The following is a 15800-nucleotide window of genomic DNA, read 5'->3' as shown; positions in this document are numbered from 1 at the left end:
CCAGCATGACTAAACCGCTTCTGGTGCAATGGAACACCGTGACGGAAGCTAGAGTGCACAGAAACACCATTTACCTTCCCGCCGCAGTGGTACCTATTTATCTACTTGCACTGGTGTGCTTTCCAGCTGCTAGGTTGGCAATAGCTGAGACAGAGCAACAGGAGCTCACCCCATCACATGGATTCAAGAGACAGGAAGGCAGGCAGAGTATACTATGCACCCTATAAAGTCATGTTCTTTTGTGGGCAACATTCCAGGGGCAGTGGTATCACTTAAGAGGTTCTTGTTGACAAATTCGTATCTAAATCTTGTAGATACATTATAGAAAAGTGGGAAAGAAATGATTTCAACAAGCGTATGACAGTTAGCAAACCTGCTTCTCTTTGTAGAAGTTCCTGGCTGGTGGCTCTTCCTCCTCGGCCTGTGGATTTCCAACGGTCTGGAACTCCCCCAACTCCAAGGCCTTTGTCTTGGCATTCTCTATCACATGCTTGGGAAAAGCAGCTAGCTCTGCCACGTGGATGCCAAAGCTCTGGTCGCAAGGCCCTGGAAGAAGCATCACTGGGGTCAGTCCTCAAAAGCTGAAAGAACAACCTGTGCATCTGATTCCATGCTGCTTATTTCAGAAAGGGGGGGGGGGGCTGACTGCCTGAAAAGTGATCTCCGGGTCAAACTCAGCCCCAGTTTCTAGCAGTTAAACATAATCCTGCTTGAGCTGGGGAAATCTGAAACTCAGCCTGGGTCAGGGGGTTTGAACATTGCTAAGAAGCAGCAAGTTATCAAAATGGGATAAGAGTACAAAAGGAAAATGTCCATTTGGGGTTGCAAAAGCATTATGTGTCAACCATTAAAAGCAGTTTGCGGGGGCCACAAATTGGAAAGGATTCAGAGAACAGGAATGGAAAAGGGTACCGCAATATATACATATCCAGCCCAGAGCCAAGCAATGTTGGGACACCCCCAAAAGAGGAGTAGCTTGGAAACGTCCATTTAAGTGAACAGTGGCTCCCTGTGTCGTTCAAAACAGGAATGGTGGCTAACATTAACCATGGCTGCTTCAACAAGCCAGTTTCTCAAAGTAGTTTAAAGCAGGCTTGTTTGAAACCAATCAGCTAGTGTGGGTTAACCACAGTTTGCCCTCCAGGTGACATGACAGGCTGCTAACTAAAAGTGAAAGCTTCCAAACTCCTCTTCCTGGCCAGGTGGAGGGGTTGGGGAGCACATGAGTCCAGGAAGCGGCTACGGTTGTTCACAATACACTAAACTAGGGCCAGGGAATCTATGGCTCACCAGGTGTTGTTGAATTCCAATTCCCATAATCCCTGACTACTGGGCTAAGTGAGTTGGAGTCCAACAATATCTGGAAGGCCATTAGTTTCTCACAACGCCAATCTTCCCCCATGTGGTGCCTTCCAACTTCCATCAGCTCCAGCCAGCATGGCCAACGGGCAGGGATGATGGGAGTCGTAGTCCCAAACATCTGGAGGGCATCAGGCTGGTGAAGGCTGCTCTACAGTAAACAGGGTGGATTTCTTCCAGGGATCTGAAGCGAGCCTCACCATTGTTCACACGATACAGCATTGTCAGCGTGTCCTCTGTGGTTAGCGCTGTGACGTGCAAGTTATTCACGGTGGGAATCTCGTCAGCAAGTGCGGTCAGTTCGTGAAAATGAGTGGCAAACATACAAAACGCTCCAATTTTGCTGGCAATATATTCCGAGATCGCCCAGGCCAATCCAAACCCATCATAGGTGGATGTTCCTCTCCCAAGCTCGTCAATGATTACCAATGAGTTTTCTGTTGCAATCCTAAAATCAGAGGCAATAAAGTTGTCAAAGGTGGTACGGCTTCAAAAGTAAACAGGCAAACTACACCCCTGGCCCCTGAACAATCAAGGATACACAAATGCTACTTCCTCAACATTCCTCTCTTTCAAGAGTCTCCTCCAGATAACATTCCCTCTATTTCCAAAGTTCAGAGGCGAGTGTGGACTCCTGTGTAGCCCAAACACTCCAAAAGTACTTCAGGGACTGAGGATGCTCAGGAGCCAAAGAATGTAAATGTCTGAATTTCATGGGAGGGAGGGTGAAGAGCCTATGTGTGGAATGGAGTGTCCTGGAGAAGGATACTGATATCTGACTACGAGACTGAACAGGAACACAGGACACTGAAACATTTTGCTGTAGGTCCCATTTGTTCCCAATAATACTGAACTAAAACGGCAATCAACTTGGAAGCAAAATGAGCCCTTTGTTTTCTTCCTGTGTTTGGAGACTTCTCAGATTCTCAAAAATATACTATTCCAGTGGCTGTGGCCAAACTCAGAGAGTATCTGTCCTGTGTGCAAAACAGATCACAAGCACCTTGGGAATTGGGGTTACTAAGCTTGTAGAAACACTTGGGGCTTCTGGCGAGCAAGGTTTGCAAATGGAGATCTTACCTAAGGATGGCAGACGTCTCCAACATTTCCGCCATGAAGGTAGACACGCCTTTCAGCTGGCTGTCCCCAGCTCCTACCCGAGCCAGAATGCAATCGACAATGCTTATCTCTGCAGAGTCACATGGCACAAAACAGCCAATCTGGGCCATGAGAACAATCATCCCTGTCTGGCGGATGTAGGTGGATTTCCCTCCCATGTTTGGTCCTGTAGAGCAAGTAGCAGCAGGAAATTAAGCGGCATTTCAAACAGAAGGAGTAAAGGTCTTCTTGACAACCTAATATGCAACTTCAGTTTAACATACTGTGCTGTTTTTTTATTTTAAACCACTTAGTATTTCAAAAATATGTATGCTGTACATGATATAAAACATCATACTGTACATGATATAAAAACAGTATCTATTGAAGCAAAATGCTACCTAAAACCAACAAAACAACAATAATTCTGATTAAATACAGCTATTCTTCAATGTCCTTTATTAACATTTGATTAATTATCATATTCATAAGCTGTTCTACCTTGTCAGTGAGCAACACCACCACCAATGCAACCATGGCTGTTCCATCTGCATTTTATGAAAATCACTTCCACTGATTTGCATGTTGGGTCAGTTTTGCACTGGTTGTCAGTCAGACTTCAAACTTGAAAGCTGGAACATTAAGGCTTGCCTGAAGATTGCTTCCTTATTTCAAATCAAAACACCCACCTAAATGCAGAACGCTTGTCTGCAGAAATTATTATAGGCTCATTTCTTCTCTGTTTTGAGGCCGGGATACAGACTTATTTTAAAAGCATCCTCATAAATAAAATGCATGCACATATACAACACAGAAGATGGAGGCAAGAGGGGAAACAGGCATGGCATATAAACGAAGTTTTTACCGGTAATGATATGGAACATCTGCTTGCCCTTCTCAAAGGTCACATCGTTCGGGATGAAGGAAACGTCATCTTGAACTTCAATGCAGGGGTGTCTTGAGGCTTTCAGCACAATCCTCCCTGTCCCCTTTTCCAGAATTGTTGGGCGTACGTATGGGGTCGGCGCTGCATTTGACGCATGAGCAAAACTGACAATAGCATCCAGCTGGGCTATGACATCACTCAGGATCTGTATGGGCTCCTTATACCCTGTTGGAAAAGCACAGGCTCAATGCAGCTTCCTGCTCAGATAAAGAGTTGAACTCAGTCCCTCATGCTTTAGTAACCTCCCACACAAGTGACTGAAACACGACCTACATGTATTCTATGTTTGAAGAAGCAGCTAGCGCAGAATGCTGCAGCTCATCTGATCACGGAAGAAGCCTCGGTAAAATATTCCAGATCTAGCTCATCTGCAGTGGCTGCCTGGCCCGGTTGCTTCCAGGCCCAGTTCAAATTGCTGTTGCTGATCTTTTAAAGTCTGCATCAGAGCTGGGGAACCTCAGGCCAGGGCCTTGATGCAGCCCTTTTCACCCCAGACCATGTCCTCTCACCCCTAAGCAGCTGTGTTCCACACCCAAACTGTCCTTTAACTGGGTTCATGAACTGATAATACCTGTCGCTTGCCTAGATGGAGAGCTGTGGGGCAGTGGGGCTGAGGCTAAAGAGCAATGAATGTAAATTTGGCTTTTGTGTGGTAGGCTGTTTCTACACCCACAAACACCCACCCACACACCCTTTCTATTCTCCATCCTGGGAAGTGAATAGACACTATCAGAGCTTATTTCAGCCAGGATAAAGCACTCAAAGACAGTATAAAGCAGGGGAAGTGGGGTGCTGCCTGGGAAAGTCCCATGAACCAGATATTGAGGTTTGGGGGGCTGCATTCAGCCCCTGAGGTTCCCCTCCCTGTTGTAGCATCAAACCAAGATATGGTACCATGCCTGAACAGAGTCACTGAGTACTATAAAGCTCTAGTTGTGGGCTGCGCCAAAGTATCATTAAGCTCCAATTAAGCATTTGAAACCAACTACACTCAAAGCCTGTTGACACTACTCAGGAAGGATCCTGCCGCTTATTTGCCAAGTCCTAAAGTATGTAAGCGATGTCAGGTGACAACATTTTAGCACTCAGAAAGCTCATTCTGCAAGTGCACACCAGGGAAATCACTCTTGCACATTTTAGTACTCTCTCTGGAAAGTTTTCCAGCATAAGCCTTCGCCGTCTCATTGAACTGGTAAAGAGCAAGGGCTAATTAAACTGCTGTGAGCAACCCTGGCTTTGAAAAGGCATATCACTAGCTGTTAACACTGAATGCATAAATTGGTTGACAAGACAGACCTGCTGTCTCTCTATTATACATAAAACCTTCCACAGGGACAGAATTTGATCTTCTTGACAGCATCATTCTCTCCCCCACCCGCCCCGCCCAAACAAACACCCCAATTCACTTTCACAACGCCCCCCAACTGTGCGTTTTATTGCCCCAAAAGATCTTCTAACTACCATGCAAAGATGTCTGGCCAGATGTTCAGAGACCAGTATCTACCCACAAAAGGCTACTGGGGAAACAATTATAGATAATTGCCCTGGAAGGAGAAGTTAGGGAAGGTGGGTGGTGTTAGCTAATGCAGTTAAGAAAACCACCACTAATGTATTCACTGAGACATTTGCAATTGTGCTCCCATGCACCCACAAAGCTAGGAGGCATTCACGCGAGCAGCTTTTCCTGAAACTGCTGCTGAACATGCTAGCGTGCTCCAGTAGAGCCACTTCGGCTTTGGGTCAAACCAGAGGAGATGGAGATTCAGCCACAGATTTCCTGATTCTAGTTTTTGTTTGTTTTTTTACACATGGTGGTAGGGTACTTTTAATTTTCCCATAACAGGCAGGAAAGGGGCACAGGAAGCTGCCATATAAAGTCAAACCACTGGTCAATCTTACTATGTACAGCCTGCAAACTGACAGGTGGAGGCTGTCTGGAGATTGTACAGAATGCTGCCATTCTGCGTGTGCAATGGACTTTCGATTGCTCAATTAATCTTCCCACTACCTCTCCTCTCCTGTGCAGCTTCCCATGCACCCTCAAAAAACCTGCTTGCGGGGGGGGGGGGTCCTCCCAGCCCCTTGTTATCTCCCTTCCCACAACACCCCTTAGTGCATAGCTGTCAACTTTCAGATTTGAAAATAAGGGATCAGCAGCCTCACCTGTCCCGGGGACAGTCTACAGGATATCTAACAATCTGGGATAGCAGCAGGAAATGGCACTGGAGTAAGGGAATTTACGGGGAAAAGGGGAAGGTTGACAGCTATGCCTTAGTGTTACCTCTACTACAGAAATTTTGATTGTAAGATCCTTTGGGGTAGGGAACTGTATTTTGCTTATGTAATTCTGTAAAGTGCTTTGTACATTTCACGTCAAGCGATAAACACAAGATGTAGTCAAACAAAGAAGCCAGACGATTCCACAGCTAAACTAAACACCAGAGCACCCACAAATGAAGAATGAAAAGATTAAATGGTGCAATCTATTTGTTCGTTCATTAAGCAGATTAAAAATATGAATTTTATGCAGGCTTTTTATTAGAGCTGTCCTCAGCGAAATTGATTCAGCACCAACTAAATTACCTGCGCCTTTTTGCCAGCTCGATACAAAACAGTCACCACAGAGGCCAAGTCAAGTTCCTTCCTTTTGCAAGCTGAAAACTGGGCTAAAATGGACAGACTATGGCCATGTTTACACATTTAAAGGACTATGATGCCTCTTTAGACAGTCATGGCTTCTTTCAAAGAATTCTGGGAACTGTAGTTTGTCACAGTTACAATTCCCAGAGTTCCCTGTGAAGAAGGACTGATTTTTAATGCATTCTGGGACCTGTAGCTCTGTGAGAGGGAATAGGGGTCTCTTAGCAACTCTCAGCTCACTCAACAACTATAGCTCCCAGAATCCTTTGGGAGGAAGCCATGACTGTGGTATCACAGCACTTTAAATGTATGGTTTGGATGTGCCCTGTGATATAAATCAAGCTTTGGCTGCAGATGTTTTAGTAAGTTGGACCCCTTCAGATCTAATTCAGCTTTAATCCAATCACATGGCAAATACAGCAGCCAGCACAAAGAGGGGTGGGGAGGAGATTGGTTGTATAAATGCACCATTCCATTAAACAAATTTATAAAACCTTTAAAAAATGACAATCTTAGTTAACAATGTATTTCTTTTCTTATTCATTTATTTATTTCCAGCCATTTTACCTAAGTGGTGCAGTATCAATACTTCTCAGCACGTTTTAACACCTAAAGCAGGTGGTGTTATAATCAACACTTCCGTTTCACTCAAAACAGCTGGCAGCAAAATGCAAACGCTGCGCACAAAGGTAAAACGCTACGAGGCCCAATCTGACACACTAAACGGGGCTAACTGTTTGAACAGCACGTTCCTTTAGCTGCCGTGCCCAAGTGCTTGGGCGACCGCTGCTCCCGAGCATTTGTGCAATCTGGAACAGCTTACGCAAGAGAAAACCACAAGTCTTTCTCATCTGTATCACCATCTTACTCATGCTTATGCTGCCTGCACATCAGTGCCCTGTGGGAACAGGATTTGAGGGTTCCCGTTGCTTGAATCTACATCCGATTCATGAGCACAAAGATCTCTGGAATGGTGCCCCTTTAGGACACTTAGGGGTGCAGAGATGCAAACTGTCACATTAAAAATCACAGGACATGTACACGTGCCAAAAATAATAGATCAGTGACAAAAAATGGCACCAGCATGTTTTAAAGCAAGGAATAGTATTTGGATATGAAAACAGAAATCTGCCAATTCCTGCCAGTTTTAAAGCCATCTCTAGACATTGGTTGAGATGATGTGACCTCAGACAACTGATGCTCAGAGTTGCTAGCGTGCTCGCTTTTGTTTCTAGAAGCGAGACTACCCAACCTGCCATTGGCTGAACGGCCGTGATGTCAGGGAATGTTCATGGAAAACCAGAACAGGGACAGGAAACCAAGGTGGAAGGAAGGCTAGGGTTCTGAAGTGCCTTCTGTTTCATTAGCAGCAGTTGTGCTGACACCCGCAGCTGAGTGCTACATAATAGCCAGAGGAAAACCCAACCAAGTTCTGAATGGACCCTCTAAGCAGACGTACGGCTGCAGGCCATGTTGGCAAATTGTTTTCCGCAGTTAACGTAGTTTGTCCTTACCACAAGATGGGTCACATTTCTATTTCAGAGAGGCCGCAGGCTGAGAGCAGACCAATTACTTTTGTACCCACTCCACAAATGGTGTGTGGGTGTTTTACTCCTGGTTAAAACATATCCTCAGAACATAGCTGGTGATTCCATGTATAAGCACACAGTGTTCCTTACCTGAGGCAACGCCGATGATTTCCTTAACAACGATGGCCTGGCTTTTTTCATACTCTCCTCTGATACTTATGTATTCTTCATTGATGCTTTTCAGTTGACTGCACAGGAACGAAAAGGAAAATGTTAGCAAACTTCCGCAACCTGGCAGACTTGCACCCACCCCACAGCAAGTTTAGAGGACACTTCCATTGGCGTTCCGAAGCAAAGGCAGGGATATGTGTTTCACGCACATGTTAGAGAACTTCACCCCGTTCTTCTGGGTTTCCAAGACCTTATACTTCAGGTTGTTTCGCAGAACCTTCTCTTCCTTGTAGGTGATTCGGAAAAAATGCCCAAACTGGGAGTTGCATTCTAATTTGATGCTTTTGCCGGCTTCCAGACCTGTTTCATGGAAAGGAATTGGGGGAGAATGAAATCCATGACTGATGGTGGCATTATAAACACACAAATCACATTTTCATTATCCCCACTCGGTGAGTCAAATTTCTCTCTTGGCTGGGTTTTGCTGCTTGATATTGTACCAGGCCACCTGCCGAGAAATTAACTCATAGTCACAGGGCTTGGAACAAGTCCTAACACCTAGCTCGCTAAGAGTTAGAGGGGTTTCAAACTGCGGTGCCACTCACCACTTTAGAAATCCCTCTACTGTAATGCCACGGAAACCTAAGATTACCCAAATTGGCAAGGAGAGCAAAAAGCTCTTATAGGAATGCTTTATTTACTGACAGTGCATTGACAAGATCATCACAAAGGATAAACACATGCCTGTACTTCAACAGTTCTGGCGGCTGCACCTCCAAAAGGATATTGCAGAGCTCAAAAAGGTGCAGAAAACAGCAACCAGAAATTATTAAGGCTCTGAAATACTTCCCCTACTAGGAAAAACTTACATGGGTTGGGACTATTTAGTTTAGAAAAAGGGCAAGTGGGGAGAATGACTGAGATTTCCATTGTTGTGCATGGTGTGGAAAAGGTATATAGGTAGAAGTTTCTCTCCTTCTCATGAGACTCTTAATCTCAGGGTCATGTGTTTTGAGTCCCATGCTGAGCAAAAGATTCATGCAGTGCAAGGGGTTGGACCAGACGACCCTCGTGATCCCTTGCAATACAGTACTAGACTCCAACGTTATCCAACAAAAGCTGAGTGGTGAGAGATTCAGGACATACAAAGAAAGAGCCCTTCTTCACACAGAGCATAGTTGCAATGATAGCATTTGCTGGCAGCTTTAAAGCACTCATTCCACATCGCCTCGTTTGCCGACGGATCTCTGTGTGTCTGCCAAAGAAAACCTGTGCACTGCGGGGGATTCTGGGTGAGGGAGAACAGGTGTTCACTGAACAGAGACAAGGCACTGGTCAAGTTGCTGTGCTTCATGCAGGCATGAACTGACTAAGAGTGGACCTTAGAAGATATCCAGTTCTCCTCTTTTGACCATATACTGTGGGGGAAGCTTCCAACAACAGGTTTATTTTTTTGTTTATTTTTTTAAAAGCAAGTGCACAACTGTATTTTAAACAGTGAGAATGTGAAGCATTTTTCAGCATCAGAACACAGACTGGAAGTGGCTTGGGGGGGACTCTAAATCATTGTGTGGATAAAGTGAAGCTCATGCCAACATACTTAGTTCCCTTGCTGCCGCCTTCAGCACACCCTGCATTTTTTCCTCCAGCTTATCCATATTCTCTCTCAGCTCAATGAGGCTCGGCTCAATGGAGGGTTTCAAGAGGTATTCGTGGCTCTCCACCTGGGATATGGAGAGAGAAATTGTCCACAGAAGAGTTAAAAGCAGCCGCCAAGACCCTTCGGTCATATTACGAAGCATTTAAAACCCACCAGTTCACCTAAAGCAACTTCTGACACCACATAAACTAAGTAACAAATGTGGGAGATTAAAACTCTCGATTAGATCAGTCTAAATGTCAAAACAAGTATTTATCAAAAGATATGTTAAGTTCACAGAACATTCTGGGGTTTGCAGCCTAAGGGCTGATCAACACCTTACATAAAATAAAAATAAATGAATGAATCACAGGGTGAGGACTTTTACCTTTTTTTATTAAAAAAAGTTCAGTCATGTGAACTCTATGCATATCAAAAATGATATGGATTTGGGATGATTCTAATAAACATTTATGTCATAGAGAGATGTTAAACTTTTCAACAGGAGCTCCTCATTTAGAGATAACTAGATGTCGGCATTCCGTAACAGATTTGTTCCTTGATTTGGTGTACTTGAGTTTGGGCAGTTGCTCAGGCAACTGGCATGCCAAATCCGAGTGGCCACGGGTAAAACGAACCCATTGTCTTTTCATGTAACTTAGCAACCATTTACTTCATATATGCAATGTGAGGACCATACAGGAATACCACCCAAGACACATGGCAATCTGTGGAAAGATTTTGGTTGGTTTTCATGTACCTTCTTATATATTCTATATCTCTGCAATGAAATTCAAAAGCAGCTAACAAGCATTTCTCCAGAAAGATCAGACGGTGCAGTCACTGTCTGATCTTTCTTGAGAAACATGTTAGCTGTTTTTATTGCTCATCTTTTATTACTGAGTTTTGAAAATACAAAACTGGTATGTCCCACAGAGAAATTTACGGTCTGCAAATAAAAACATCCTAAAGATCCCAGGCCACAGAGAGGTTAGGCTGGCCTCAACTAGAGCCAGGGCTTTCTCAGCCACGACTCCAATCTGGTGGAACGCTCTGTCACAAGAGACTAGGGCCCTGCAGGACCTGACATCTTTCCGCGGGGCCTGCAAGACAGAGCTGTTCCACCAGGCCTTTGGTCAGGGCGCAGCCTGACCCCCTCCTCTGGCAATCTGCACAGAATTTTGCTTGATGGTTGCCATTAATTTGATTTTAATTTGATTTTAATTAATTTTATAATGAATGTTTTTAGAATGTTGGACTATTTTGATTGTTGTTAGCCGCCCTGAGCCCAGCTTCGGCTGGGGAGGGCGGGATATAAATAAAATTTATTATTATTATTATTATTATTTTAAAAAAAAGAGTAGCACATCAGCAGGCTAGGCTTGAACCTCTCTCGACCAGTGTGACAATTCCTCACCTGCAGCCTGAAACTGCCTAGCTCAAGAAAGACTCAAACCTTTGCCAATCTGTTGCCTCCAGGTGTTTTAGACTGAAACTCCTGGCCAGCAAATGTCAGCTGAAACTGCTGGGAGCTTCCATCCCAAACACCTGAAGGGCGCCTGAATACTCTACACTGAGATCCTGTGGAACAGGTAAGCTCAGATTGAAAAAGAACATAAAAATGTAAGATGAGCTTAAAGGACCAGGTGAAACCTGCAAGCTGGACATAAGCACAACAGCACTCTGCCCACCTGAGATTCCCAGAAACTGGTATTCAGAGGCATAACGCTGTCTTTTCCACCCGCCCAAAATGGCAGATCATCTGGAATGCAGATGAACTTCACACTCCAGTCACACTTAAATCTAAACCTTCTCCATGACTTCCTCAGGAGCAATGATCTTTTGGGGCTACAAAGCACAGTATGAATTTTAAAGAAAGAATGAGAGTTTCGTCAGCCTGCCTTTGAGATCCCCAAAACAGAACGCCAGAATAACACTTCTATGAACACTGCAGAAATCCAGTGAACAGATCTTCAGCAATAATATATTGCGATGTCAAACTATTTCACACACATTTTCTCGTAATCAGGTTTGAATCACCGCAGCCTTGCTCAAGTAGGACCATGTCCAAAGGAACAATTTGTGCACAGTGAGTCAAGAACGGTGTTAATGCTAAATAATGCAGATGTGGTAGGAAGAACAGACTCAAGAGATGCCACCAGTTCATACAATGCACCATTTATGTATGGAATCTGTGGCCACCAGGTGTTTTGAGGGCCACTAGACTGGATGACTTGACGGCGACGTCTCTGGGCTGCTTCTTTGCAGGTGATGAGCGTTAAGACACTCCCTTTTGCATTTGGGAGACTGGGACAGCTGGGTTGGGAGGAAGGGGAGGCGAAGGTGAGCCAGCCTTGCTTCTAAGTCATGGGTAGGCAAACTAAGGCCGGGGGCTGGATCTGGCCCAATCGCCTTCTAAATCCGGCCCGCAGACGGTGTGCGAATCAGTGTGTTTTTACATGAGTAGAATGTGTCCTTTGATTTAAAATGCATCTCTGGGTTATTTGTGGGGCATAGGAATTCATTCTTCTTTTTTTCTTTTCAAAATATAGTCCAGCCCCCCACAAGGTCTGAGGGACAGGGGACCAGCCCCCTGCTGAAAAAGTTTGCTAACCCCTGTTCTAAGTGATAGGTAGAATTCTGGGGCACTGCATGTCTGGTGAGACCATGAGCACAGCTCACACATGTATATTAAGCACGACAGGTAATTGTGCGGCTTCACATTTTTACTGATTTACTCTCATATTTATTGTGCTTTTATTCTTCTTTTGTATTAATCTGTTCACTGCTTTGTGGGCCTTTGGGTCCAAAAGTGGCACATAATAGCTATATGAATGGCCCTCCAATGATAGAGAAAGCTAAGTGGCAGCAGAATGGGACAGCTATTGCCTTAATTACCCTGCTTGAGGACTTTCCCATGGGCCACTGTGGAAAACTAGATGGACCACTGATCTGACAAAGGAGACCTCTTCTTGGTAAACTTTCCATGTGGAAACAACTGCGCTGCCACTTCTAATAGCAGATTGCTGGAGCATATTCAAAACAAAACGGGTGTCCTCCTGGGGGGCTCACTTCTGCTTGGAAGGGTTTTTGTGAAAAGATGCAGCTGCTACTGTGATCGTTTTGTCAGAGAGATGCTCTAACATTTACCCAGCAGGGACACATTAGCAAAACAGAGGATGAGGTGGTCTACTGCATTCCCGAAACATCAGCCCAGCCTTCCAGATAAGTACGGAAGTCAACTCAATTAATTAAAAAGTTCATCAGCCGGCTGCCTGACCGTACCTAGACCTAGACCTAGAGCAAGGGTCAAAAGGTAGCTAGATACAGTCAGGAAGCCAGCTGGCTGATGAACTTCCTTGGAGAAGTGGGTTTCTTCTCCAAATTGCTGAGCAAATCTCAAATAGCAGCAAGTCATCAATGGCAAAAAGGACAATAAATAAGAACCACAAGGTCTGACTAAGTATTAGATATATAGCAGCATGCAAAAATATCTGACACAGGGCTATAAACTTTAGGTTCGAGGTCCACAAACTTCTAGCAGCCACATACAGTGGGATGAAAACCCAAAAGGCAAGCAAAATGATCCACCAATATGTTGTGCTACTAGATCTCATGATTGCTATGCTAATATTTTAACTTTGAGGACAGAAGCTCTATTGTTGCTGTTTTAAATTTCTGGATGTTAAGGGATGGGGGAAGGACTTTTGTGCACTGAAGGTTCAGCTATATAAAAAAAAACTTCCTAACTTACCAGGAATTGATTTTTGAAAATTCATCTCATGTTAGGTATAGGGTAACATTCCTGAGGATCTATGTTTTTTTCAAAAACAGATTTTAGTCCACAAGGTGAGTCACTGCATCTCTCAAAAGTACTTTTCTTTCTTTTCACCTTGTACCAGAGCATCCTCAGAAATGCAAATTGCTTTGTTTTTGGTTTCCCCTTCACAATATGTTATTAAAGCTTTTTCGCACTTTGATTCATCAGTTAACAAACAAGATGGTTGTCAATATCCAGAGACTAGTCCCTCCCATTCATTTGCCTTCACATGTTAACTTCAAATTATCAACTCTGCACTTTTCTGCCCATTTGAGAAATCCATATAATGGGTTTCTGAAAGCAAAATTCAAAAACCATCTTCTAGTAAATCTATCCCTAGCATTTTTAGGAGAGAAAAAACCTTTTAACTTTAAGCTGCCACGTCCTTACACTGCTCACACGTTATCTGTTAAAAAGCTATTTTCAAAACAGTCATTTCATCAGGGAAAAACGGGTTTCTCGTAGGTCACACTACTCAAAATGGGACGAGGGAACTTCACTTTTACCAGAAGCTTTGGGGGAAATAACAAAAGAGGTGAAAGCCTTCTATCCCCTTCACTCTCAAACTTGTAAGGATGATGAAAAATTCATTACAAAATGCTGGAAAGGACTTGTGTGCTTTCTGCACATCACATTGTAACCTGCACTGCAGCAAAGAAAAGCTATCTAGAGCCTGCAGGGAATGGGAGGAGGGACAGAGCTTTGTGATCACACTGTACTATCAGCAACTACAAAGAAGTCCTTTGCTTGCTTGCGGACCAGGAACAGCTGAATGCCACCACTGCAGAAGTCAAAATATTCCCAGAAAAGTGCAGAGCAGAGAAAACAGGGGAAGTGAAATTATCTTTCCCTGTATCTCCTGGCAGCTACCTGGACTACATTCAGGGGCACACCAATTCATTCTCTCCATTCCTCTTCTGCATTATAGCTCAATGGCAAAGAACTTTCTCTGCATACAGGCACTCCTGGCTCAGTCTCTACTGCTGCCAGCTAAAAAGTTAGGGACGCAGGAAGCTAGCTTTGAACCAAGCCAGACCCTCGGGGTCCATCTAGCTTAGTACTGTCTGGCAGTAGCTCTCCAGGGTTTCAGCCAGGGTTTCAGCTCATGCTGCTGACATTCCAGAGGATGCTACCTTGCGTGTTAGCTCAACTGTAAACGGCATCTTTCTACCACCCCAGTGCTACGCATCCCCAGCTGACCTCCCCCTTTTTTTGCAGGTCTGAACCAATGCATTCACTTGGCCTTTACAAACTTAATCCAAAGCCTAGCAACCCCTCAGCTCGAGATCAGGAACAAGGGGACCATCAGTATTCAGGCAGCACCTGGCAATATTTCTCCTTTCCATTAGATTCTGGCAAGGGGTGGAAGTGATGAATCAGTGCTTGGGTTCAGTTAATGAAATGGATGAGGGCCAAACCTGAAAGACCACCTGCCCCTCTATGGTCCAGTAAGATCACTTGGATCAGATGGGTAAATTCTACTTGTGGCACTGTACCCTACAGAATACCCTGCGGAATAATACCCTTCCTTCTGCCATCAGTTGTTTCAGACGTCTTGTAAAAATATACACTTTCCATGAGTCATAAGACTGAACCCTGCTTTATACGATTTCCCTGAATCTGTTTTATTATGCACACACACACAAAAAAATAAAGGGATATTGTTTTTACCCTGCACACAGTGTACACTGCCTAAGAGTTTTAAACATCAAGCAGTTAAAATAGGCATGTAAATAAAATACCGTATTTTTCACTCTATAAGACGCACCAGACCATAAGACGCACCTAGTTTTTGGAGGAGGAAAACAAGAAAAAAAATATTCTGAATCTCAGAAGCCAGAACAGCAAGAGGGATCGCTACACAGTGAAAGCAGCAATCCCTCTTGCTGTTCTGGCTTCTGGGATAGCTGCGCAGCCTGCATTCGCTCCATAAGACGCACACACACTCCCCCTTACTTTTTAGGAGGGAAAAAGTGAGTCTTATAGAGCAAAAAATACAGTACATAACACAAACTGGAGCCCAGTCAAGAGATAATACAGTCATACCTCGGGTTACAGCCGCTTCAGGTTGTGGTTTTTTGGGTTGCGGACCGCCAAAACTCGGAAGTACCGGAACAGGTTACTTCTGGGTTCCGGCAGTCGCACATGTGCAGAAGCGCTGAATCACAACCCGCGCATGCGCAGACGCAGGTTGCGAACGTGCATCCCGCACAGGTCACGTTCACAGCCCAAGCATCCACTATACTGGTATTGTAAGCCGGTCAGAATTACTCCAAAGCACGTATGGAGCAGATTAAGGATGGGGCCACTCTAGCCCAACCAAATTCAGCTGTCTATAACCTGGTCCACATGCAGAATAGTATGGGATGGGATCCCACCTTTCCACCACTGACATCAACCAAGAGACACTTCTCCTCTGACCTCCAGGTGTAACACCCAAAACACATAGATGGTGAAACCAATTCCAGGATTTTATCTAGTAAACCAGGGTAGGCAACCTGTGCCCCTCCAGATGTTGCTGGACTCCCAATTCCTATTTTTCCAAGTCCCCCATAATGCCCAATCTGCATTTGCAAGCAAATGTTCCTTCACTGGGGT

The 15800-nt window shown here is 44.5% G+C and overlaps 1 protein-coding gene across 1 annotated transcript in view; it reads right to left on the bottom strand.

Annotated features, from left to right (window-relative positions):
- MSH2 (mutS homolog 2) overlaps positions 1 to 15800 on the bottom strand; it is a 50782-nt gene that overhangs the window by 1438 nt on the left and 33544 nt on the right. Inside the window, exons 9-15 of the mRNA XM_083733199.1 lie at positions 9344 to 9467; positions 7953 to 8103; positions 7723 to 7820; positions 3323 to 3568; positions 2440 to 2644; positions 1560 to 1807; positions 374 to 546 (exon numbers count right to left, since the gene is read on the bottom strand). Coding sequence (XP_083589325.1) covers positions 374 to 546; positions 1560 to 1807; positions 2440 to 2644; positions 3323 to 3568; positions 7723 to 7820; positions 7953 to 8103; positions 9344 to 9467 — 1245 coding nt within the window. The remainder of the gene's footprint in view (positions 1 to 373; positions 547 to 1559; positions 1808 to 2439; positions 2645 to 3322; positions 3569 to 7722; positions 7821 to 7952; positions 8104 to 9343; positions 9468 to 15800) is intronic.

The sequence above is a fragment of the Podarcis gaigeae genome (genome assembly GCF_964106915.1).
Source record: "Podarcis gaigeae genome assembly, chromosome: 3".
NCBI lineage: Eukaryota > Metazoa > Chordata > Lepidosauria > Squamata > Lacertidae > Podarcis > Podarcis gaigeae.
Note: the sequence above shows the minus strand (reverse complement) of the source record. Positions and strands in the feature narration are given on the sequence as shown.